At 41.3% G+C, this 23,008-nt stretch overlaps 1 protein-coding gene across 1 annotated transcript in view; it reads left to right on the top strand.

Annotated features, from left to right (window-relative positions):
* Window positions 1-23,008, top strand: part of LOC124258071 (glutamate receptor ionotropic, kainate 5-like) — a 43,897-nt gene extending 20,889 nt beyond the window's left edge. The window contains exons 2-14 of the mRNA XM_046692145.1: window positions 6,622-6,717; window positions 7,788-7,972; window positions 9,533-9,667; window positions 12,040-12,213; window positions 14,639-14,658; window positions 15,697-15,784; window positions 16,966-17,148; window positions 18,231-18,365; window positions 18,923-18,964; window positions 19,546-19,633; window positions 19,939-20,153; window positions 21,159-21,418; window positions 22,795-23,008. Coding sequence (XP_046548101.1) covers window positions 6,622-6,717; window positions 7,788-7,972; window positions 9,533-9,667; window positions 12,040-12,213; window positions 14,639-14,658; window positions 15,697-15,784; window positions 16,966-17,148; window positions 18,231-18,365; window positions 18,923-18,964; window positions 19,546-19,633; window positions 19,939-20,153; window positions 21,159-21,418; window positions 22,795-23,008 — 1,835 coding nt within the window. The remainder of the gene's footprint in view (window positions 1-6,621; window positions 6,718-7,787; window positions 7,973-9,532; window positions 9,668-12,039; window positions 12,214-14,638; window positions 14,659-15,696; window positions 15,785-16,965; window positions 17,149-18,230; window positions 18,366-18,922; window positions 18,965-19,545; window positions 19,634-19,938; window positions 20,154-21,158; window positions 21,419-22,794) is intronic.

A 23,008-nucleotide genomic window follows, 5' to 3' on the forward strand; every position in this document is an offset into this window, starting at 1 on the left:
CGCTGTTCTAACTCATTACATAAAAGGGTGTTGTCGCTAACGGAAACTACATATAACAAAAGAGATGACATAAATGCTGAACGTATATAATTCTCCAACAAATTTACTAATAAAATACAAAATTGTACTTGGTTTGTTTTTGGTTTTGTCTTACTATACTAGGCGTCATGAAATAAAAGGTCAAATGCTATATAGTACATGTAAAGATAAGTTTCTCAGAAATAATAGAACTAAGAGACAGCACTAGGAGACAACAGTTGTATAGACCAACCCCCAAAATGAACATGAAGCACTTGGTCATTCAATATCTTGTGTACCGCGTCCAAGACACAGGTGCACCTTGTTCTCATGCTCCTTACCAAGTTCATGAAGAAAGCTTGCGGAATCGCATTCCATTCCTCGACTAGAGCTCCGCGGAGTCCTGGGAGATCCACTGGTGCTGGGTGACGTGTGTACACATGTCGACCGAGTTCATCCCAAGCACGCTCGATTCGGTTGAGGTCTGGCGAGCATGCTGGCCACTCCAAATTGAATCTGCTTTCATCTGTGAAGAGCACATGAGACCATTGACGTTGATTCCAGCAGCAGGTCTACTCCATCTCAAACGCGCCTGCCTATGACGTGGTGTTAGTGGTGGACGAACTGCAGGTCGCCTACAGCGGAGTCCGGCTGATCTTAAACGTGGACGAATGGTGCTCCTGGATATCCTTTCATTGTTAACATTGAAGTGTGCTGTCTGAAGATCTGCTGTTTTAAGGAATCTGTTACGTAACGCAGTACTAGTGTTAATTATGTGCCTATCATCTCGGAATGTTGTGACTCTGGGGCGACCTGGTCGACGTGCATATTCCACGGACCCATTGGCTTGAAATCTCTGCCACAGTCTACCAATAGCACTCTGACTCACATTAAAGCGAACAGCAAACTGCTGCTCAGTTTGACCAGATTCCAAAGGCCTTTAGCCTGACCCCGTTTAGCAAGTGTCAAAAACATCTCATTTTAAGCTTCATTTCAAACAGAGTACCTGAACAGTCAACGACAGTGAAAAAGCACCAGTACATGTGTATTGTCCTCCACTTTCCTTTGATAGAACGACTTGCACGTGCAAATCATTGACATTAACTGGAAGGTGGATTTCCATATTGACAATTTGAATTAAAATGTGTCATTTGTAACAGAATGTATCGGACGTTAAAGAACGTAATAATGACATTTCAACGGCCTGATGTGTTTTTCCATACTGTTAAGAAAGTTTGTAAAACGTTCAGTTGTATATATTTCAAACAAAAACGAAGATTTTACAACTTTTAATTTTGGCTGGATGGTAATCCGGGGCTTAGTTTATCGATTTTCTGACTCGCAGTGGGGGCCTATGGGCAGATAATAATGCCCTCGATACTTTGATTTTGAACCGAGAAACGCTAATATCATCCTTTCAAAACTACGTTACATGTGTAGTCAATTGAATTATGATGTATTCCGTGTTGGTATAAAAGATAGCCAAAGTTGTTCTTGTGGAAATGTTTGTGAAAATTCATATCATTACCTATTTGAGTGTCAATTATAAACTGTACAGAGAACTGCAATGATGACTAATTTACGCAGTGGTACCAATGTGAATATAAAATATGAGTTACTATTACACGGTAAAGCAGATCTGACTGTTCGCATAAATCAAAACATATTTAAAATTGTTCAAACAATCAATCAAAAAGATGTATATAATTATTGCAATTTTTCCGTCTTTCTCATCCTGTCTGTCGATCTTATATAATGAATGTAACTAACATTATGTAAATACTACGTAGAGGGTGTTCTAAGTTATACAACTTGTGCCCAATCCTTTTCTCATGAATAAAATATGTTTATAACAATACTGTTGACATTCTCTGTTTTTGGGACTATTTATGAAGTTACATATCAGTCCCGATCTATGACGTGGTTCAACATCACTTGTAGATTTACTGTGAATGAGCCTGATAGTACAATGAGGTCACCAATGGATCCACTATATACGTACATTTCTAAGGCTTAGCTGAAGACGAGGCGGCATTGTTAGGCAGGAAGGATTCTTCCTTTTTGTGACAACAACGCAATGTGAAAGAACTGTCACAGTACTACATGTGACCCTGATACCAATATTTTGTGTGTTTTACTAAATTGTGAGTGTGTGGATTCTCCAAACCTCAAAGGATTTGCTAACATTTTTACAATCTCAGAAACGGACCGGAGTGAAGAAGAATAAGCAGAAATTAAAAAGAAATATCATATTGCCTAATTTTACCATTAAACTGTTGGAGATTATTTATCTTATCTGCCATCGTTATTGTTACAATTTTCGTAACATTTATTCTACAAAAGAAAACACTTCTGCCGTAACGGGTGAATGAAAGCAAGGTAGGTAACTCCGCAAGTATTCAACTATATTCAACAAGTATATTGAGTATTAACTCCCCTGTTCCTTCACTCCGTTGAACCGGAAGTTGGCAGGGGTAATGGAGGTGAAGGACGATTTGATATGTCACGTGTGGCTCTTAAAATATTGAATTAAATATACTTTACGTTAGTAATTATTAAATATAAGGTTTGAAATCTGAGAGCACAACCCTATGAGGAAATGAGTGTCTACCTTTGATGATATTATATTTTGATATTAAAAATATTTTTTGAACCAAAGCGAGGGAAGTACGTTGCAAACGTTTGCTCGCATATGAGTGAGTGAGTGACTGAGTTTAGTTTTACGCCGCAATCAGCAATATTCCAGCTATATGGCGGCGGTCTGTAAATAATCGAGTCTGGACCAAACAATCAAGTGATCAACAGCATGAGCATCGATCTGCGCAATTGGGAACCGATGACATCTGTCAACCAAGTCCACCCGATCCCGTTAGTCGCCTCTTACGACATGCATGGGTTACTGAAGGTTCAATCTGACCAAGACCATCACGGGTTATTGCTCGCATATAGGAAGACTGGTCATTTTCTCTTTGTTGCGCAACCCTATTTGCTACAGAATGCCTGTGACTAGACTTTGCATATGTTTATGCTCACCTTTTCGCGAACACCTGGTGTCATCACTATTTCATAGTGATTCATAAACACATGCTTTGACATCGTATGGCATGGTGACAATCACTGGATTGTCTGGTCCAGACTCGATTTGCTTACAAATGACTGAACGACCAGAAATGGGCTTCGTAATGGGGACTCGAACGCTGCTGACGAAACAAATATATGCTCATGATAGTACAATCGATTCTGCCTTTAGCGGAGATTTCTTATGAGTGTTGAAAAGGTTTTGACGCTTCTATTGAAAAAAATTGCTTCCACCATGTTCGATAAACTGTTGTGTACAAAGTGCTTCTGCTGTGATCATGTAATCTCGGAATACTTGTTTCATGATTTTTATGATAGACTTTCAAATCAGCTCCGCCCAAATTCTATGGAAGCATATTATTGCCACAGACTATAATATATCATCATCCACGTACATGGTGCTTACTTCTAACGCAGAAGATACTAGCATCTACGTAGATACTTATATCTCCATATATGATATCATATTCGTTACTCGACCCGTGAAGATCCGGGTTAGAATATTGATCTTCAGTAACCCATGCTTGTCGTAAGAGGCGACTAACGGGATCGGGTGGTCAGGCTCGCTGACTTGGTTGACGCACGTCATCGGTTCCCAATTGCACAGATCGATGCTCATGCTGTTGATCACTGGTATGTTTGGTCCAGACTCGATTATTTACAGACCGCCGCCATATAGCTCACTTACTCACTCATATTCGTTACTCAGACTGTAATATTGCATTGTGAATTTGCGACCCTTGCTGGATATAGTTTACACAGTTAATGTATGATTTATTTACATGATCAGGTAGTCGTATATTTTCATTTGGCCATTTCTGTATTCACACAAGTTCATTTCAAACTGTCAGACTATCAGAGTAACAATAGCAAGCAAGCCTCAGATTTCCTTTTGTCCAATGTTCTGATAGTACCTCAATAGAGACATAAGGAGGTTGGATGTTATTGACAAAGCCAACAGACCAGGAACTACTGTCGATTACCAAAGTTGCTAGTTCGATAGTACATGAAAGTAATTTCAACTGGATGATATGTGTATATACTGTGGCGCGAATACGCTTCCATAAAAGCACAGGATGGTTTGTAAACTCCTTTTATTATAAGAGTTTTTTAAAACACTTTTATAATGATTTATTTTAATTCCATTATCCTTTGTTTAAAAGAGGAAATTACCGAACATTTCCCTGAGTGTTTTATAAACATTAACATGTATGTACAAACAATACGCTTTCAATCAGTGTTGTCATATAATCTTCAAGCCAGCCATGGTTACTACACGATACGTCATAATTGTCGACAAACACATCCTAAACAAACGGTATTTCTTTTATCAGATCCTCGGGTATCATCATTTCCAGCGATGTAGTTGACTCAATTTGTAAAGGGCGGTGTGTCTTAGAAACCAAGCGTGTAATCAAGGAAATATAGTATATACTTCTGATGGGTTATTGTTTACCATTCTTATCGATCGATATGTGGTCTATCGATGTATTCATATGGAAATGTTTTATTCAAAAAAGGTTTCTGTAGGAAGAAAGATACATTTTTACCCATCAAAATAAAGCATTCGTCAAGGGCATGGTAGAACGTTCTTTCAGCGTCATGATATTGTTAGAAGCTACGGAAATGTCTGTTGACAAACGACCCCGCACGGGTTTCTCTTTCAATGTCACTTTCCGTTTCAAGACTAATAATTTACACTTTGTACTTAGTACTTCAAACATATTCACAATTTGGTTTTGTAGGTAGGGTAATACACTTCTTGTCACGAAACGCGCTTGACCTATTTCCTTCTTTCATTCAGCATTCTCTGTGTGGAGGAAGCTTGTGTAAGACATTAAAGTGAGTGGGTTTTTACACCAGAAATGGGCTTCACACATTGTACTCAAATGGGGAATCGAACCCGGGTCTTCGTCGTGACGAGCGACCGTTTTAACCACTTGGCTATCCCACCGCCAGAAATTACAGTGATTTGTCATTATCGCGACACAGGTAAAATCTAGCGACGGTCAGGTTATCAGTTAAATAAACTACCGGTCAAAATAACGTTATCACCTACTTCACTTGACCCAAAAATAAAAACAAAGACCTATGTGAGATTTATGATAACTAGTCTACAAACATTTTTCAATAATGTGATTGAAAATTACACAAATCAGAATTCATTCAAAAAGTGCATAAAGAGTTCACAATGAAGCAGGTGTCAGGGACACGCCATCAATAGCTGGTGTGACCACCCTAGGCATCCATACACGCCAATAGACATCTCCTCATTGACGTCGTCAGTCGGAATCCTGTAAGTCCAAGAGAGTCTGTTCAAGTTCCAATCGGTTCACTGGAAGTGGTACACGCTGTGTCAGCTGACGATCAAGATGATCCCAGAGATTTTCAATTGGGTTCATGTCTGTAGAATGTGCTGGCCATGGCAATACGTTGCCGTTGACGTTGTGCAGGTGTTCTCGAACAATTCTGACGTTGTGAAGTCCCCGTCTTGGCCATAACTTTCTTTAACCCGGAAAATTTACTTGTTAAAGATAGTACGAGTTTCTACTAATAGAGCTTCCCGGCAAGTGGGTTGTTAGAATTAGAATGGAGGCGGTTTATTTATAAATAGATATTAAGTATGTTTATATTATTAGACAAATCAGTTGATTAAATGAAAGATCATCGATAAACAGTCCTATATCAGAACTACTGCGCAAAACGGCTTTCGGGAATTTGGAAGGATTCCAATGAATCATTAATGGCTCTCCAACATCTTCAATAGACTGAGGAATTATGTTTCCATCAGCTCCATCAAAGCAGGCATTGACAGTTAGACTCATATCCCTTCAGCCATCCCTCGTTCCATTAGTGATGATGAAAGCTTAGAGTAAGAAAGCAGAACCTGCAGTTGCCCACAAGGATATGGCACATTTTAGGGGGTTTTCTTATGTTATCGATAAACTTGTTCTGAAGAAACAATAACACTTAATGTAACTTTTCAGTTTCTATTTCGACTGTTTTTCCACTTCTACTCCTGTACAAATGGTCACTGAACATTTCCAGCCTTAATGCTAAAAGACTAATTATCGTTTAGTGCGGCATTAATGGCACATTATCAGTCATAACTGCTCTGCATGTCATCTGATTATGAGCATAAAACGTTTCAAAAGCTATCCAGTACACACGGATTCTATGTCAGCATTATCGGCAAATGGCATTGTGTGTCCAAAATGATCCCCTTCAAAAGTGGACGATAAAAGAACAACATGACACACAAAATGTCACCGGGTGGTGGGACGATGGGGTAGCCTAGTGGTTAAGGCGTTCACTCGTCACGCCGAAGACCAGGGTTCGATTCCCCACATGGGTACAATGTGTAAAGTCCATCTCTGGTGTCCCCCGCCGGGATAATGCTGGAGTATTGCTAAAAGCAGCGTAAAACGAAACTCACTCGCTCACTGATATGATGCTGAGTGCTGCGTGAAACAATAAACAAACAAATGCACAAACACAAACACACCAAATGTGTATTTTTTTCAGAACCAGTACACTATACCTGGCCGACTGCTGTTGGTTCCGGAATAATCAAGATGCTGGGCTGGACATCCGTAACCATTATCACTAATCATGAAACAGGTACGTGAGATACGTATACCCAGGGAGAATCTACAGCAGGGATAGGTAACTCGCTTGCTTTCTTTACCATTTGTACAAATTAGTGTGCTTCGTCATGCTCCAACGCACACAGTGACTTGGTTCGTTCCCAGCGCATCTTCGGTTGCGTTTGACAGTACTTCAGCAATTTTATTATACCAGTTAGAAACTATCGGCATACTTTTTGCAAGCAGAAGCTATACTGTCAATATGATCATGCATGTTTCCTTAAATATTTACGTCTTCTATTCTCCCTGGTATACCCTACAAGTTACGTATTTTTAACTCCGTAATTATGATCGTTACATTTACAGGTCGTGGTTTTCGACAGCCGTAGCTTGTTCGCTGCTGTGTTACGTGACAGAATAACTCACAGCTGATTGGCTGGTGTATATGACGGCAACAATCAATAAATGGACAGTCGAAAGTTTCTTTTCTATTGAAGTTATTTCAGCCTCATTGAATATCGAAAGTTTGAGGATTAGATTTATTCTATTTTCAATAAGTAGCGGTCGGTATCTTTTGTTATATTATGGAAATAGCTTCCGACATTAGTTCGAAAATAACAATTTGTTTATTCAGACATAATCTTTATACTGACAATGAAGTGTTTAAGACGATGAGTTAAAGATGCAACTGCAAAGAAACATGCTCCTTTCCGCTTAAGAACGTTTCTGATGGTGGTGTTACCACAGAGGGAAAACCAACTCAGACGAAGTGGTGAGATTAAAATAAACTAACGGGCAAAAGAAACGATACCAAGTCGAAATCACTGATATTACAAAACGACAAACCACCATTGTGAAAAAGGACAGTGAATTTTAATAACAGGTGTATGGGCAACATGCACTCCAGTCATTTCATTGGAGTGGCGACAATAACAAGACGATTGAGTCACTGTATAAATGAAGAAATGAAGTCCAAATTATCAAATTAAATTTTGGCATCGTTTCTTTTGCCCGTTAGTTTAAAAATCTGTCTGAGTCAGGAAATCGTGTTTTGGACACATAAGATATAACCTATAATCACTTTTGTCTATGTGTATATCGCAGAAACAGAGGTGTCACTACTGGTGGAATCCACTGACGCCATGCCGCACACCATTCTACGTGTTGGTCCCACTACAAATCGGACGTTCCTCCAAGACTATTTGATGAGAGTGCAGCTGATGCAATCACGGCATCACAACTACCTCGTCGTCTGTGGGCGGACCTGCATCGCCGATGTCCTCGATGTGGTTAGTGTACTGGTTGATTCGACACACACCATAGAACCCCGTGAAGAGTCCTTGTTACAATAGGTCCTGAGTGAGTGAGTGTACTGGTTGATTCAACCCACACCATAGAACCCCGTGAAGAGTCCTTGTTACAATAGGTCCTGGTGAGTGAGTGTACTGGTTGATTCAACACACACCATAGAACCCCGTGAAGAGTCCTTGTTACAATAGGTCCTGAGTGAGTGAGTGTACTGGTTGATTCAACACACACCATAGAACCCCGTGAAGAGTCCTTGTTACAATAGGTCCTGAGTGAGTGAGTGTACTGGTTGATTCAACACACCATAGAACCCCGTGAAGAGTCCTTGTTACAATAGGTCCTGAGTGAGTGAGTGTACTGGTTGATTCAACACACACCATAGAACCCCGTGAAGAGTCCTTGTTACAATAGGTCCTGGGTGAGTGAGTGAGTGTACTGGTTGATTCAACACACACCATAGAACCCCGTGAAGAGTCCTTGTTACAATAGGTCCTGAGTGTGTGAGTGTACTGGTTGATTCAACACACACCATAGAACCCCGTGAAGAGTCCTTGTTACAATAGGTCCTGAGTGAGTGAGTGTACTGGTTGATTCAACACACACCATAGAATCCCGTGAAGAGTCCTTGTTACAATATAGAGTCCTGAGTGAGGTGAGTGTACTGGTTGATTCAACACACCATAGAACCCCGTGAAGAGTCCTTGTTACAATAGGTCCTGAGTGAGTGAGTGTACTGGTTGATTCAACACACACCATAGAACCCCGTGAAGAGTCCTCGTTACAATAGGTCCTGAGTGAGTGAGTATACTGGTTGATTCGACACACACCATAGATCCCCGTAAAGAGTCCTTGTTACAATAGGTCCTGAGTGAGTGAGTGTATTTTTTAGACGCTTTTAGCAATATTCAGCAATATCATGGCGGGGACACTAGAGATAGGTTTCATAAATTGTACCATATGGGTAATCGAACCCGCTACTTCGCCATGACGATTAAAACCAATAAGCTACCCCGTGAAGATCCGGGTTCAGTCTTCAGTAACCCATTCTTGTCGTAAGAGGCGCCTAATGGGATCGGATGGTCAGGCTCGCTGACTTGGTGAACACATGCCATCGTATCCCAAATGCTCATGCTGTTGATCAATGGATCGTCTGGTCTAGACTCGATTATTTACAGGCCGCCACCATATAGCTGTAATATTGCTGAGTGCGGCCTTAAAATATACTCTCACCCTCACCCACGTTTCCAAGTAACTTCAATTGTTTTGTAAGTGGCACCTTAATAGATCGGGGGGTCAGGCTAGATGACTTGGTTGATTGCGTGTCAACGTACGGCGTTGATAGTTGTTCATAATATCAACCACTTGGTGAGATTTCATCATTTGCAGACAGCGTGTTACATGGCTGGAATATTGCTAAATGCGGCATAAAAAAAACATACCTTTGATACAAGCTCCAAAACACAGTGAAACAGGGTACCCATTCCGGGTAGGGTCGACTGGATCAGTAGGTATACAACCCTCTATTTGAGATTATGTTACAGGTTAACAATCTTGACGCCGAGTCCGGCTACAGAACATTTACCCGCAGCCAGTCACGATGGGTAGTGTTGGAGCCACCTGGTGGATTTCCAAATCTGACGTTACTGGGTGATCAACTGGATAACCTGGTTACGGTGGTGGGTATAGATTGGATCATGTTACAGTGAGTGAGTTTAGTTTTACCCCGCACTCAGCAATATTCCAGCTATATGGCGGCGGTCTGTAAATAATCGAGTCTGGACCAGACAATCCAGTGATCAACAGCATGAGCATCGATCTAAGCGATTGGGATACGATGACATGTGTCAACCAAGTCAGCGAGCCTGACCACCCAATCCCGTTAGTCGCCTGTTACGACAAGCATGGGTTACTGAAGATCAATATTCTAACCCGGACCTTCACGGGTCCGCTCATGTTACAGTAACACCCAGCATGCTCTAAGACACAAACACAAATGGACCTATTCCTGTCTGTAATGACCTCGTGTTGATCATTGTTACTGGAGAGAGTTTACTTCAAAGCAGCTACATATTATGTCATCATTGTACCACGATACCTTGTCAGCCAGCTATCACTTATCCACTTTTTGTGTCCTTGTATCGCACCGTTTTCACTACCTTGTTTGTTTTCATGATTTACCAATGGTGTTCATTTGTCAGTCAATTGTGTTTTCAGTACCAATATTGTGTTCACTTGATTTTTTCAGTACCATGACTGTGTACGCTTGGTTTTCTGTACCATTATTGTGTTCACTGAATTGTCACTAAAGTTATTGTCTTCCTCAGATTTTCAATACCAGTATTGTGTTCATTTTATTCAAAGTACCGAGATTTTGTTCACTATATTGCCCGTCAGTAGTGTTCACTGAATTGCCAATAGAACTATTCTGTTCGGTGGATTTCCAATACCGTTAGTGTGTTCACTTTATTGTCAGTGGAGCTATTTGTGGTAACTGGATTGTCAACTGGATTGTCATTAGATCTATAATTGTGTTTACTGGATTGTCAGTAGATCTATAATTGTGTTTACTGGATTGTTAGTAGATCCATAATTGTGTTCACTTTATTCATAATTGTGGTACTGGATTGTCAGTAGATCTATAAGATCTACTGGATTGTCAATAGATCTATAATTGTGTTCACTGGATTGTCAGTAGATCTATTGTAGAGCGATAACTTTGTTCACTGGATTGTCAGTACATCTATAATTGTGGTCACTGGATTGTCAATAGATCTATAATGTGTTCACCGATTTCTCAGCTGTGGAGATTCACTGAATGTGCTCACTGGATTCTCAATTGTGTTCACTGGATTGTCAGTAGAGATTGTCAATGGAGCTATTGTGTTCACTGGAATTGTCAGTGAGAGTGGATTCTCACTGAATTGTGTTCACTATTGGATTGTCAGTGGAGCGATAAGTGTGTTACTTGATTGTTCAGTGGATTCTCAGTTCACCGTTAATTGTGCTCACTGGATTGTTAATTGTCAGTGGAGCTATTAATGTGTTCACTGGATAGAGCGATAATTGTGTTCACTGGATTTTCAGTGGAGGTATTGTGTTCACTGGATTGTCAGTGGAGTGTTTGTGTTCACTGGATTCAATCAGTGGAGCTATTGTGTTCACTGGATTCTCACTGTAATTGTGTTAATGTGCTCTGGATTCTCAATACTGTTAATGTGATTCTCAGTGGAGCTGTTAATGTGTTCACTGGATTCTCAATACTGTTAATGTGTTCACTGGATTGTCAATAGAGTTGATGTGTGTTCACTGAGATTCTCAATACTGTTAATGTAATCCGAGATTCTCAATACTGTTAATGTCTCACTGGATTTCTCAATACTGTTAATGTGCTCCGAGATTCTCAATACTGTTAATGTGCTCCGAGATTCTCAATACTGTTAATGTGCTCACGAGATTTTCAATACCGTTAATGTGCTCCGAGATTCTCAATACCGTTAATGTGCTCACGAGATTCTCAATACTGTTAATGTGCTCACTGGATTTCCAAGAAATGGTGAATGCCTACGACATGCATCTCCTCAGATTTTCCATCCTCATTCAGCTGACATGATGTCATATAACGGAAATCAATTCTGTTTTGAAAATCAACGGACTCGTTTCCTCAAAATATTTGACATGTACCAAAATTTTCAGATTCAACTTTTTTGTATATTATTCTGTGACAATAGATTGTTGAGAAATATGCTCAAAATGAAAAGTCTGTTTTGTAAAAAAATACCTGGACAAAGCTTAAGTCTTCACGTGTTTGAATATTGTTTTACACAGGAATCGACAATGAATCAAAATGGCCAGTAGATGGTGGCTAAAGACCAGAACAATGCAAAATCCTACGTGAACAATTTTAGCAGCGAAAGGCAAACAGTAACACAAAACGTAATCATTATTTGAATTTACACAGGATTTTCCTGGTAAATTATATCAACACAAATTCACCTAAACAAATAGATGGAAATTATTATAATATTATTTGTTGTTTTTGTTTTTCCAGAACCAGACGGGGGGTGATATTGACTTGTACACGCTGATGTGGGCCCCCGGGGGCCGGGAGTGGCGCCAGATCAACATGGACGCATGCAGGCAAAACTGTTCCCTAGCATCTCAAATATTTCCTAACAGCTTTATTGGTTATAATGGGAAACGCCTAACTGTTGCTCTGATGGAGGTAAGTACAAATGTATATAAACGTTTTTAATGGATATGTTCATTTCGTATGGAAGGTTGTACTTTTAAAGAGCAGGATAGAAAAATCAAAACCCATAGGTTTGACATGGCTGTTTTTGTTTTGAGAGCAGTAATTTCTTTTCTAAGAACTTTTATAAGATTGGAATTTAATTAGGGCAGGATACTGGTCTGTTAATATGCTTCAGAAACATGATGTTTTAAGGTCACATGCAACCAAAAAATCAAGCATAATTAAAACACAATTATCGCTTATTCATGACATATAATACATGTATACATTGTTGATTATTAAGAAACATATAAACAAAATTATAAGCGTACAATCGCAATTCAAAAGTGCAATATTTTGTACTTGGTTTACTTCCCTCGAAACGAAGCACCCGGGATACCGAACCCAGTCAGAGAGGGTGGGTGTGCACTCAAGTGTAACGAAGGCTTTCATTGGCTGGTTCATTTGCCGATGCCCTCACGGTTCATTGTGTGTGTGTATGTATGTGTGTGTGTGTGTGTGTGTGTATATATGTATATTCTTGCTAATGGTTTTTGTATAAAAAATTGTGTACTCGGTTTTATCATCAACATGGATTTTACTCAATCACTATACAACGCCTAGGTGCGTTTTCTTCACATGTCGACATGGTCAAACCTGACTGTCCTAATTTATACAGACAACGGCTCAATTCATTCTTGGAACGAAATGCGCCATATCGTATCAAACCATGAGTGCCATATCCTCTTTAATCCAGAATAGTAAATAACACAATTAATGGCACCACGCCTATCCCAACAGCCGTTATATGCCTTTACAGTCAAACACTGTTGTGTCGATGTGTCGAACATACTATTGTCTCGAAGTTTGTTCCCACCGTATTCCTTATTATTACCTACGAGGGCGAAATATCGGGGTTCATATTTTTCATACGATGCCAAAGGGCAAAATATCACTTTGTCATAGTGACGTGCTATGACGTCGCGTTTCTTCTGTGACGTTGCGTTCTACATGCGGCGACGGCGGGTAGCCAGCCTATGTTTGAATGTAGATTTGGGTTTGTTTCCTCAATTTGAAGACTTCGGAAAGAAACAGAATATTATATTCGTGGCCATATCATACTATGTTTACGACACTCGTGCCTAAATATCGGCATATCCCTCGCTCTAGCACGGGAAATACCAACATTTAGGCACTCATGTCGTAAACATAGTATGACATGGGCACTCATATAATATCCTCTATTTAATCATCGTTTATCGGTTGTATCGAACCTCGGATAACTCGAATAATTTACTTAGGTCATTCAACTTCGACACAAAGGTTTCTGGCTGTATCGGGGTATTAAGAGTGAGTTTAGCAGTATTCGTGACATTGGGGCAGTACAGAACTTTGGTTCACTCCAGTGGCCACGAGACTATACCACCGACCCTCTTATAAGACGAAACGTCTCTTTATAGTGAATGAGTTAAAATTTATCACGTCGGCAATAATTCAGCCATATCATGTAGTAGTCCTATTACGTCACATATTGGCACATTTGGGCTTTTGGGTAATTGTATAGGAAATTCGTGAATTTCAAAATTTGACTGTGATAAATCAGGTTGGTTTATGTGTTGTACATAACGAGGAAGAATCTGAAACAGTGCGGGATACACCCCGGCCTGCAGGGCGCCTGAAACAGACTGGCAAAACACGCTTTTCTGTTGAATGTGTCTCTGTTGATATAACATCCTAAATATTGTTGTGTGTCTTTAAATTTAAATGTGAAGTTACAATGTAGTTTTCCGGTATATTTGTGACAGTATTCTTAAAAGTCCCTGTGACGTGTGAGTAATAGAATACAATGCACGTGAATTTCTGTATCTTTTAACAAGATGTCAACATAAGATCTCAGTTGTAAAGTTGTTTAAATACGTGCCTTGTTAGAAAAAAACAACGTTTACCACAATCACGATGTTGCCTGCGTGTCATGTTTTGACAATAACGACAACGACGCATGAATATACTTCAGCGCTTATTAACTGTGGCGACAACGTGTTTCAGCAGTGAGTGAGTTTAGTGTTGTATCGCTTTTAGCAATACTCCAGCAACATCACGGCAGGGGGACACCAGAAATGGGCTTCACACATTGTACCAATTTGGGGAATCGAACCTGGGTCTTCGGCGTGACGAGCGAACGCCTTAACCACTAGGCTACCCCACCGTCCCCTGTTTCAGGATGTAAAAGGTGTAACTGCATAATTCCTATAACAGGGTGAAGGTGTAAGACAGGGAATGCACTGAATCCAGCATTGTTCGTATAGTTTAAAACATTGGTGAATTAATTAAACATTGTTTTAAAAATTGTTTTCTATATTTCATTATTGAGACATGACGCTGCATTGAGGTTATTAGTGTTTCCATGTGTTTTCAGTGGAGACAGTTCATCATAAGGTCAGAGACTAACGGGTCAACCACCTACAAAGGCTACTGTATAGAACTTCTGGAAATAATGGCTTCCGTGCTAAATTTCACGTACGTCTTTGCTTGTCGTTACAAAATATAAATCCTTTGAAATACGGGGTTTCTTTACGGATATTTTGTTTTCTTACTAATGTATCCATTTGAAAAAGCATGTTCAAATGTAAGGTTTGTTAATACCTATCAACATTTTTTATAGCGAGGACAAAAGGGTTTCGAAAACAGATGTGTTTTATTCTTCACATTTGAGCAATTAACTCCATGTACACTCCGACCTACACTAGAACCCGTGAAGATCCGGGAAAGACTTGGTCTTCTGCAACCCATGCTTGTCGTAAGAGGCGACTAACGGGATCGGGTGACTTGGTTGACACATGTCATCGTATCCTAATTGCGTAGCTCAATGCTAATGCTGTTGATCACTGGACTGTCTGGTCGAGACTCGATAAGTTACAGACCGCCAGCATAAAGATGGATTTTTGCTGAGTGCGGCGTTAAACAACAAACCAACGAACCAACCTACACTAACAGTTCTGACGTAGATAATCACTTAATCTCCTGTACCAGAAAGCCAGATTGAAGTTTTATAACATACGAACATAAAAACAAAGCAAAAGATATGCGTATAATGAAGACTGCATTTATTCAAAATGGGATTCACTTCTTCATGACTGAGATGCTAGCATCTTGTCGTCCTTTCGTCCTGTGCAAGATCATACTCTGGCTCGAGACACTGATTCCAGGACATCACCTCAGGGCATTCCACATTGTCTCAGTTCACCCAGCTGTAAAATGGGTACCCGTGAGGATGGTCTGGCAATGTGAGTGATTAGTTCTTTGCGCCTAACAGGCAGCATGACTGTATGATCCCCAGTAAGTTGAAAAAGCATCGGATAGTTTGATGGTGTTCTATGACCGGGGATAGTAATGTACGTGGCGCCGTGAGCAGGCAATATGCCTAGATATGAGTGCCATATAAGCGCCATATATTACCTCAACATCTCTCTTTAGATACGTCTTAGTGGAACCTCCTGACCGACGCTGGGGTGTTGAGATAAACGGCCACTGGGACGGCATCGTACGTCAACTCATAGACAGGGTACGTGTCGGAACTAGTATTAATATTTGTGTAAAAAGTGACTCATGAAAAAACACTAAACTATTAAAATTTTGTGATAAGGTAGTCAGACCGTTGTATGAAGTTGTTTCTCATAATAGAATCTCGGATTTGTTTTGCGTAGTCGGAGCCATTGGTAAATGAAAGAAGAAATACTTGATACAAGCTCTGAATATTGTTTCAGAATTGTCCTTCAGGATTGGTGAAATATTTAACTCTGGTAGAGTTTGTTCCAAGATACATATTCAGCACGTACTTTGTCTCATCATTTGACATAGTTTGTAGTCACATACAAACTGCTTAATGGTCACGCCATATCTGAGTTGTGATATCGTACAGGTTGTTCAGCTTGACCTGATCAAGTGAATACTAATGCATTGCGTGACCGTGTCACAACTGGTTGGGTCCATTATTGTGAAGGGGTGCAGCTTTGTCAGTTCATTGTCAACAGCCGAGACAAGGTCGCCGTTTGACATCTCAGTGTCGAGAAATCGTCAGCAATGTCCTAACTTTCTTTAAAAGGAAGCTAGAGATGGTTTAATGTTTCCGATTCGGGCTTTTAGGCATTAATAACCTTCTCTGCTCCCCTTTTTAATGAAGTTAACTTGACCTGCCGTTTGTGCCTTTTGACCTCCCGGGTCATGCATATGTAGAGTAGCTCAGGTCAAGCTGAACAAGCTGTACATCTATAGCAGTAGTATATGTAGTAGTATATGTATTCTAGCAGCAGAGTGACAAGATTACCACACCATCTACCACAATCTCAAGTGCATTGATTCACTGGGAACTCTGTGACAAAATATGTACCATGAATCACTAATGCAAAATTTAGTTTAAACTGAAATCTGGTTCAATGCTGCAATAAATCCAATCACTTCTCAAATTACAAAAAAATCACCCTTATCATATCCAAGAAAACAGTAAAAAGCATTCTAAGACTACATGAAACAAAACAATGATGTAACCGGGGCCTTTTGGAATCTGTTTAAGCGAATATTCGAGAATAGTTATGGTTTCATGGTTACTGGATGTTCAATATATATCGAAGATGAAAGTTGTTATACCATAAAGGGTCACCTTTCTATGTATATTACACCTGTAGTGTGGGCAAAACAGGGTCGTTATTATACCTAGTCATTTAATTTATTTTGTTTTAACTGCAGGAGGTGGATTTTACGATTGCTCCCCTAGCAATGTCATCAGAACGCCAGCGAGTGATCGACTTCCTTTCCACGCCTATCTCATACGAGTACTCTGACATAGCATTTAGGCGGCTCGACAAGCGAGTGTCAAAATGGCGTCTTTTACTGGACTTGTTTCATCCTAAAGTCTACCTATGTCTGTCGGTAGCGCTGTTCACAGTTACCTGTATCTTGGCCTACATCGTGCACTGGATGGAAGGAAGGTCACATGGCATTGTGAAGTCATTTGCTGTTTCCTTTTGGCATGCGTTTGCATGCATGTGTCAGAAAGGTAATCAACATTGGCGTGTAATATTACATTTGATAGCATAGATATAGCCACTTCCTTTTAAATGCAAAGTGTGTGAGTGAAATATACCTTCAGTCAGGACACTTTAGCCTTTTCGCGAACACCGGGTGTCCACCCTTTTTCCGTGATCCATTTCTATGATTGCCACAGCTACTTTACTTCTAATGCCAAAGTGGAATCTGTTTCCGAGTTAAGTCTCTGTCGGGATTGCAATAAAGTCAAACAAACATAGTCAGGAAGACAGAAAAAGAGATAACTTTGTTATCCCATTAGCAGCTCGTCTTTCTCCTCCTGTAGATGAATGTTGTTATCCCAATAGAAGCTTGCCTTTTCTCCTGTAGATGAATGTTGTTATCCCAATAGAAGCTTGCTTTTCTCCTGTAGGTGAACGTTGGTATCCCAATAGAAGTTCACCTTTCTCCTCCTGCAGGTGAACGTTGCTTTCCCAATAGAAGTTCACCTTCTTCCTCCTGCAGGCGAACGTTGCTTTCCCAATAGAAGTTCACCTTTCTCCTCCTGTAGGTGAACGTTGCAATCCCAATAGAAGTTCACCTTTCTCCTCCTGTAGGTGAACGTTGCTATCCCAATATATGTTAACCTTTCTCCTCCTTCTGTAGGTGAACATTGTTCCCAATAGAAGTTCACCTTTCTCCTCCTGCAGGTGAACGTTGCTTTCCCAATAGAAGTTCACCTTCTTCCTCCTGCAGGCGAACGTTGCTTTCCCAATAGAAGTTCACCTTGTTCCTCCTGCAGGTGAACGTTGCTTTCCCAATAGAAGTTCACCTTCTTCCTCCTGCAGGCGAACGTTGCTTTCCCAATAGAAGCTCACCTTCCTCCTCCTGTAGGTGAACGTTGCTTTCCCAATAGAAGTTCACCTTCTTCCTCCTGCAGGCGAACGTTGCTATCCCAATAGAAGCTCACCTTCTTCCTCCTGCAGGTGAACGTTGCTTTCCCAATAGAAGCTCACCTTCTCCTCCTGCAGGTGAACGTTGCTTTCCCAATAGAAGTTCACCTTCTCCTCCTCCTGCAGGTGAACGTTGCTATCCCAATAGAAGCTCACCTTCCTCCTTCTGTAGGTGAACGTTGCTGCCCCAATATAAGATCACCTTCCTCCTCCTGCAGGTGAATATTGTTGTCCCAATAGAAGCTCACCTTTCTCCTCCTGCAGGTGAACGTTGCAATCCCAATAGAAGCTCACCTTTCTCCTCCTGCAGGTGAATATTGTTGATCTCAACAGAAGCTCACCTTTCTCCTCCTGCAGGTGAATATTGTTGTCCCAATAGCAGCTCACCTTTCTCCTCCTGCAGGTGAACGTTGCTGTCCCAATAGAAGCTCACCTTTCTCCTCCTGCAGGTGAACGTTGTTGTCCCAATAGAAGCTCACCTTTCTCCTCCTGCAGGTGAACGTTGTTATCCCAATAGAAGCTCACCTTTCTCCTCCTGCAGGTGAATATTGTTGTCCCAATAGAAGCTCACCTTTCTCCTCCTGTAGGTGAATATTGTTGTCCCAATAGAAGCTCGCCTTTCTCCTCCTGCAGGTGAACGTTGTTATCCCAATAGAAGCTCGCCTTTCTCCTCCTGCAGGTGAACGTTGTTGTCCCAATAGAAGCTCACCTTTCTCCTCCTGTAGGTGAACGTTGCTATCCCAATAGAAGCTCAGCTCCTCCTGCAGGTGAGCGTTGCTTCCCAATAGCAGCTCGCCTCCCTGCAGGTGAGCAGCTCACCTTTCTCCTCCTGCAGGTGAACGTTGTTATCCCAATAGAAGCTCACCTTTCTCCTCCTGTGAGGTTGAGCGTTCCTTTCTCCCAATAGCAGCTCAACAGAAGCTCACCTTCTCTCCTCCTGCAGGTGAATATTGTTATCCCAATAGCAGCTCACCTTTCTCCTCCTGCAGTCTCAATAGAGCTCACCTTTCTCCTCCTGCTTTCCCAATAGAAGCTCACCTTTCTCCTCCTGCAGGTGAACGTTGCTGTCCCAATAGAATCACCTTTCTCCTCCCAATAGGTGAGCGTTGCTATCCCAATAGAAGCTCACCTTTCTCCTCCTGCAGGTGAATATTGTTGTCCCAATAGAAGCTCACCTTTCTCCTCCTGTAGGTGAACGTTGCTATCCCAATAGAAGCTCACCTTTCTCCTCCTGTAGGTGAACGTTGCTATCCCAATAGAAGCTCACCTTTCTCCTCCTGTAGTGTGCTATCCCAATAGAACGTGAACGTTGCTATCCCAATAGAAGTCCACCTTGCTCCTCCTGTAGGTGAACGTTGCTATCCCAATAGAAGCTCACCTTTCTCCTCCTGCAGAGGAATATTGTTGTCTCAACAGAAGCTCACCTTTCTCCTCCTGTAGGTGAACATTGCTATCCCAATAGCAGCTCGACTTTCTCTTCTTGTAGGTGAATGTTGTCCCAATTGAAGCTTGCCTTTCTTCTGTAGGTGAATATTGTTATCCCAAAAGAAGCTCACTCACTTTCTACTCTTCTACGTTAACGTTGCTCTCCTTAAAATGTTTCTCCTCTTGTTTGTGAACGTTGTTATCCCATTTAGAGTTCAAGTTTCCTTTCTTGACTGTGAAGGTTGTTTTCCCCATACGTATTCGCGTTTGTCCTCTTGTATGTGAACGTTGTTAGGTTCATCTTTTCCTCCCGTAGGTGGACTTATTCCTCAGTCAGGGTCCGGACGGATGCTCATTTCATCGTGGTGCTTGTTCTCTGTGATAATGGCGTCCATCTTCAGCGGTAAACTCATAGCAACCCTCGCTGTCCCTAAGACACCAGCTCCCTTCCTCTCCCTGACAGAGATGTTGAACACTGACTGGTACACGTGGGGGATCGTCGGGGGAGAGGCCCATCAGCAGTTTATATCGGTAACCTTCACATCAATATAGGCACTGGGGTAACTTAGTCATCAGAGATACCCGTGAAGGTCCGGGTTAGAATGTACCTTCAGTAACCCATGCTTGTCGTAAGAGGCGACTAACGGGATCGGGTGGTCAGGCTCGCTGGCTTGGTTGACAGATGTCATCGGTTCCCAATTGCGCAGATCGATGCTTATGCTGTTGATCACTGGAATGTCTTGTCCAGACTCGATTATTTACAGACCGCTGCCATATAGTGGGATTATTGCTGAGTGCAGCGTAAAACTAAACTCACTCTTCACTAGTCATCATCAAAGCATATGGTCGACTCGGGTTCAATTCCACTACTTGTGTAATTTGGAAGCATATTTCTGCACACTTCAGTAAGTGGTCACCTTTTGACAGTCCCCAATGTTATACCCAGGTAAAGCCGACAAGGAGACGGGTGGGGTGAACGACCCATGTCTGGATGGGTAGTGAACCCGTGCAGATCCAGGTTAGAATTGATTTTCAGCAACCCATGCTTGTCGTAAGAGGCGACTAACGGCCAGGCTCGCTGACTTGGTTGACACATCATCGTATCCCAATTGCGTAGATCGATGTTCATACTGTTGTTCCCTGGATTGTCTGGTCCAGACTCGATTATTTACAGACCGCCGCCATATAGCTGGAATATTGCTGAGTGCGGCGTTAAACAACAAACCAACTGGTTGATTTGTGAGTTTATATTTTACGTCGCATCCCCATTATTTCAGCTACATAGCGACTCTGTTTGAGTAACCGGTTCACCTGTCTTGACTAACCGGTTCACCTGTTTTGACTAACCGGTTGGCCTTTATGCACGGGAAGTCGGGTTTTAAGCTTGAAGATGGATCAGCAACCAGTGACGACTTCATACTTTATAACGTGAAAATCCAATCCAATAACCACTTGCAGAAAATGTTTCCCATAAGATATCGGGACACATATATACACTCCGTTGTGAAAAATATAACACATGCTTATGTTTCTCAGGAATCAACAGATGATGTTCTCATGAGGTTGTGGCAGGCTATCACCGAGTCCAACAAGACCAGTTCTTCTGTAACAAGCAGTAATGTTTCCAAGCACATGGATCATGTGTTACGGGGCGAATACGCTTTGGTTTATACACGCTATAAACAGGAGACCCCTTGGAGCTGTGACGTGGATTTCCTGGGACAAAAAATAGCCGTCTTCACTGCAAGCCTGGCGATGCCGAAAAACTCGCCGATTGCTCCAGATTTTAATAAGGTGTAAGTAAAATGGCATTCGAGCAAACGTGCAAAAATATGTTTCTTTATCCGTTTTCTGTTGTTTCCTATTTATTTTGCTCTGAGCAGAATCACTTCAATCAGGTACAGCAGACGTTATTAAAAATTCATAAATCGTTTCAACAAAATCAGTTGTCTGGTCCATCACTTGATTGTTTGGTCAATCACTTGATTGTCTGGTCCATCACTTGATTGTCTGGTCCATCACTTGATTGTCTGGTCCATCACTTGATTGTCTGGTCCATCACTTGATTGTCTGGTCCATCACTTGATTGTCTGGTCAATCACTTGATTGTCTGGTCCATCACTTGATTGTCTGGTCCATCACTTGATTGTTTGGTCCATCACTTGATTGTCTGGTCCATCACTTGATTGTCTGGTCCATCACTTGATTGTTAGGCCAAACATCAATTGTTTGTAGGCCGCCGTCGCATGACTAGCACTGGAGTCCGGTAACATACAAGTCTATTTAATGAAAGTTGCAGTGTGAATTTTGAGTAGCGAACACTTTGTGACATCACTAATATAATAATTGTATCTATTCGTACACCGAATTGTATCTTTTACACCGAGTCCGTTTTTGGTGGATGCTTGAAGTTGTTTCTTCTCAGGCGTCGACGTATTATATTACACTGAAATTATTCAAAAAGTGTTTATTTGGTTGGGGGTGGGGGTGGGGATCGCATTTCCATTCCACTTCAGCCATGTATTCTAACAGTACAAACAGATAAAAATTAGGAATTGAGAGGACCGCACAAAACTATGCCCATGGACCCCTCAGTTTACGTTGCAGAGTTGTGTCCCCTTGCCATGCTTGGGCCTACTGGTTCGAATTTGTTTGTTTGGTTGGTTGGTTGGTTGGTTCTTAACACCTCTTTCAGCAATATTCTAATTATATGAAGGCGGTCTCCAAGTCTCCAAGCAACCGAGTTCCGACCAGACAATCAAGCTACTGACACCAGAAGTATCAATCCATGCAATAAGGTAGAATGTCAAACTTCAGCGACGGTGTCCTCCGGCTCCTGTAAATCGCCTCTCACGGCAAACATTGGTTTCTGAAGAACAATTCTAAGCCGGATTTTCAAAGGAATTACACAATCAAATCCTATATTATTAGCACTATGAAATCATATCATGCCCGCAACCAGTGAACGTCTTCGTATATTGCTCCAATACTGTTATAAGAAGGTTTATGCAAATCTGTAACACTCAGTTGTTTTCTGTTCATTGTCAAGATGTATTTCATATAAATTAAATATATACAATATTAAAGGATGAATTGTTATTGAAGTGATGTGACATTTTAACTTAAATCACTTTAAAGGATCGGAAAAACTCACCCCACTCATTCGTTTCAGGTTGATGGCTCTTACAGACCGAGGCATCCTACAGAGGTTAGAGCGTAGATGGTTGTCAGCAAGTAGCACATGTGGCACAACCACATCACGCACTCGAGAAGTGACGGAACAGGACCTTCAGAGCGCGTTCTATACTCTCATAATAGGCATCGTGTCAGCATCTTTCGTTCTGGGCACCGAGGTACTATACGTACGTATTGTCAAGGCGTCCTAG

Source organism: Haliotis rubra, unplaced genomic scaffold (assembly GCF_003918875.1).
Source record: "Haliotis rubra isolate DU_JTF1 unplaced genomic scaffold, ASM391887v1 Scf681, whole genome shotgun sequence".
NCBI lineage: Eukaryota > Metazoa > Mollusca > Gastropoda > Lepetellida > Haliotidae > Haliotis > Haliotis rubra.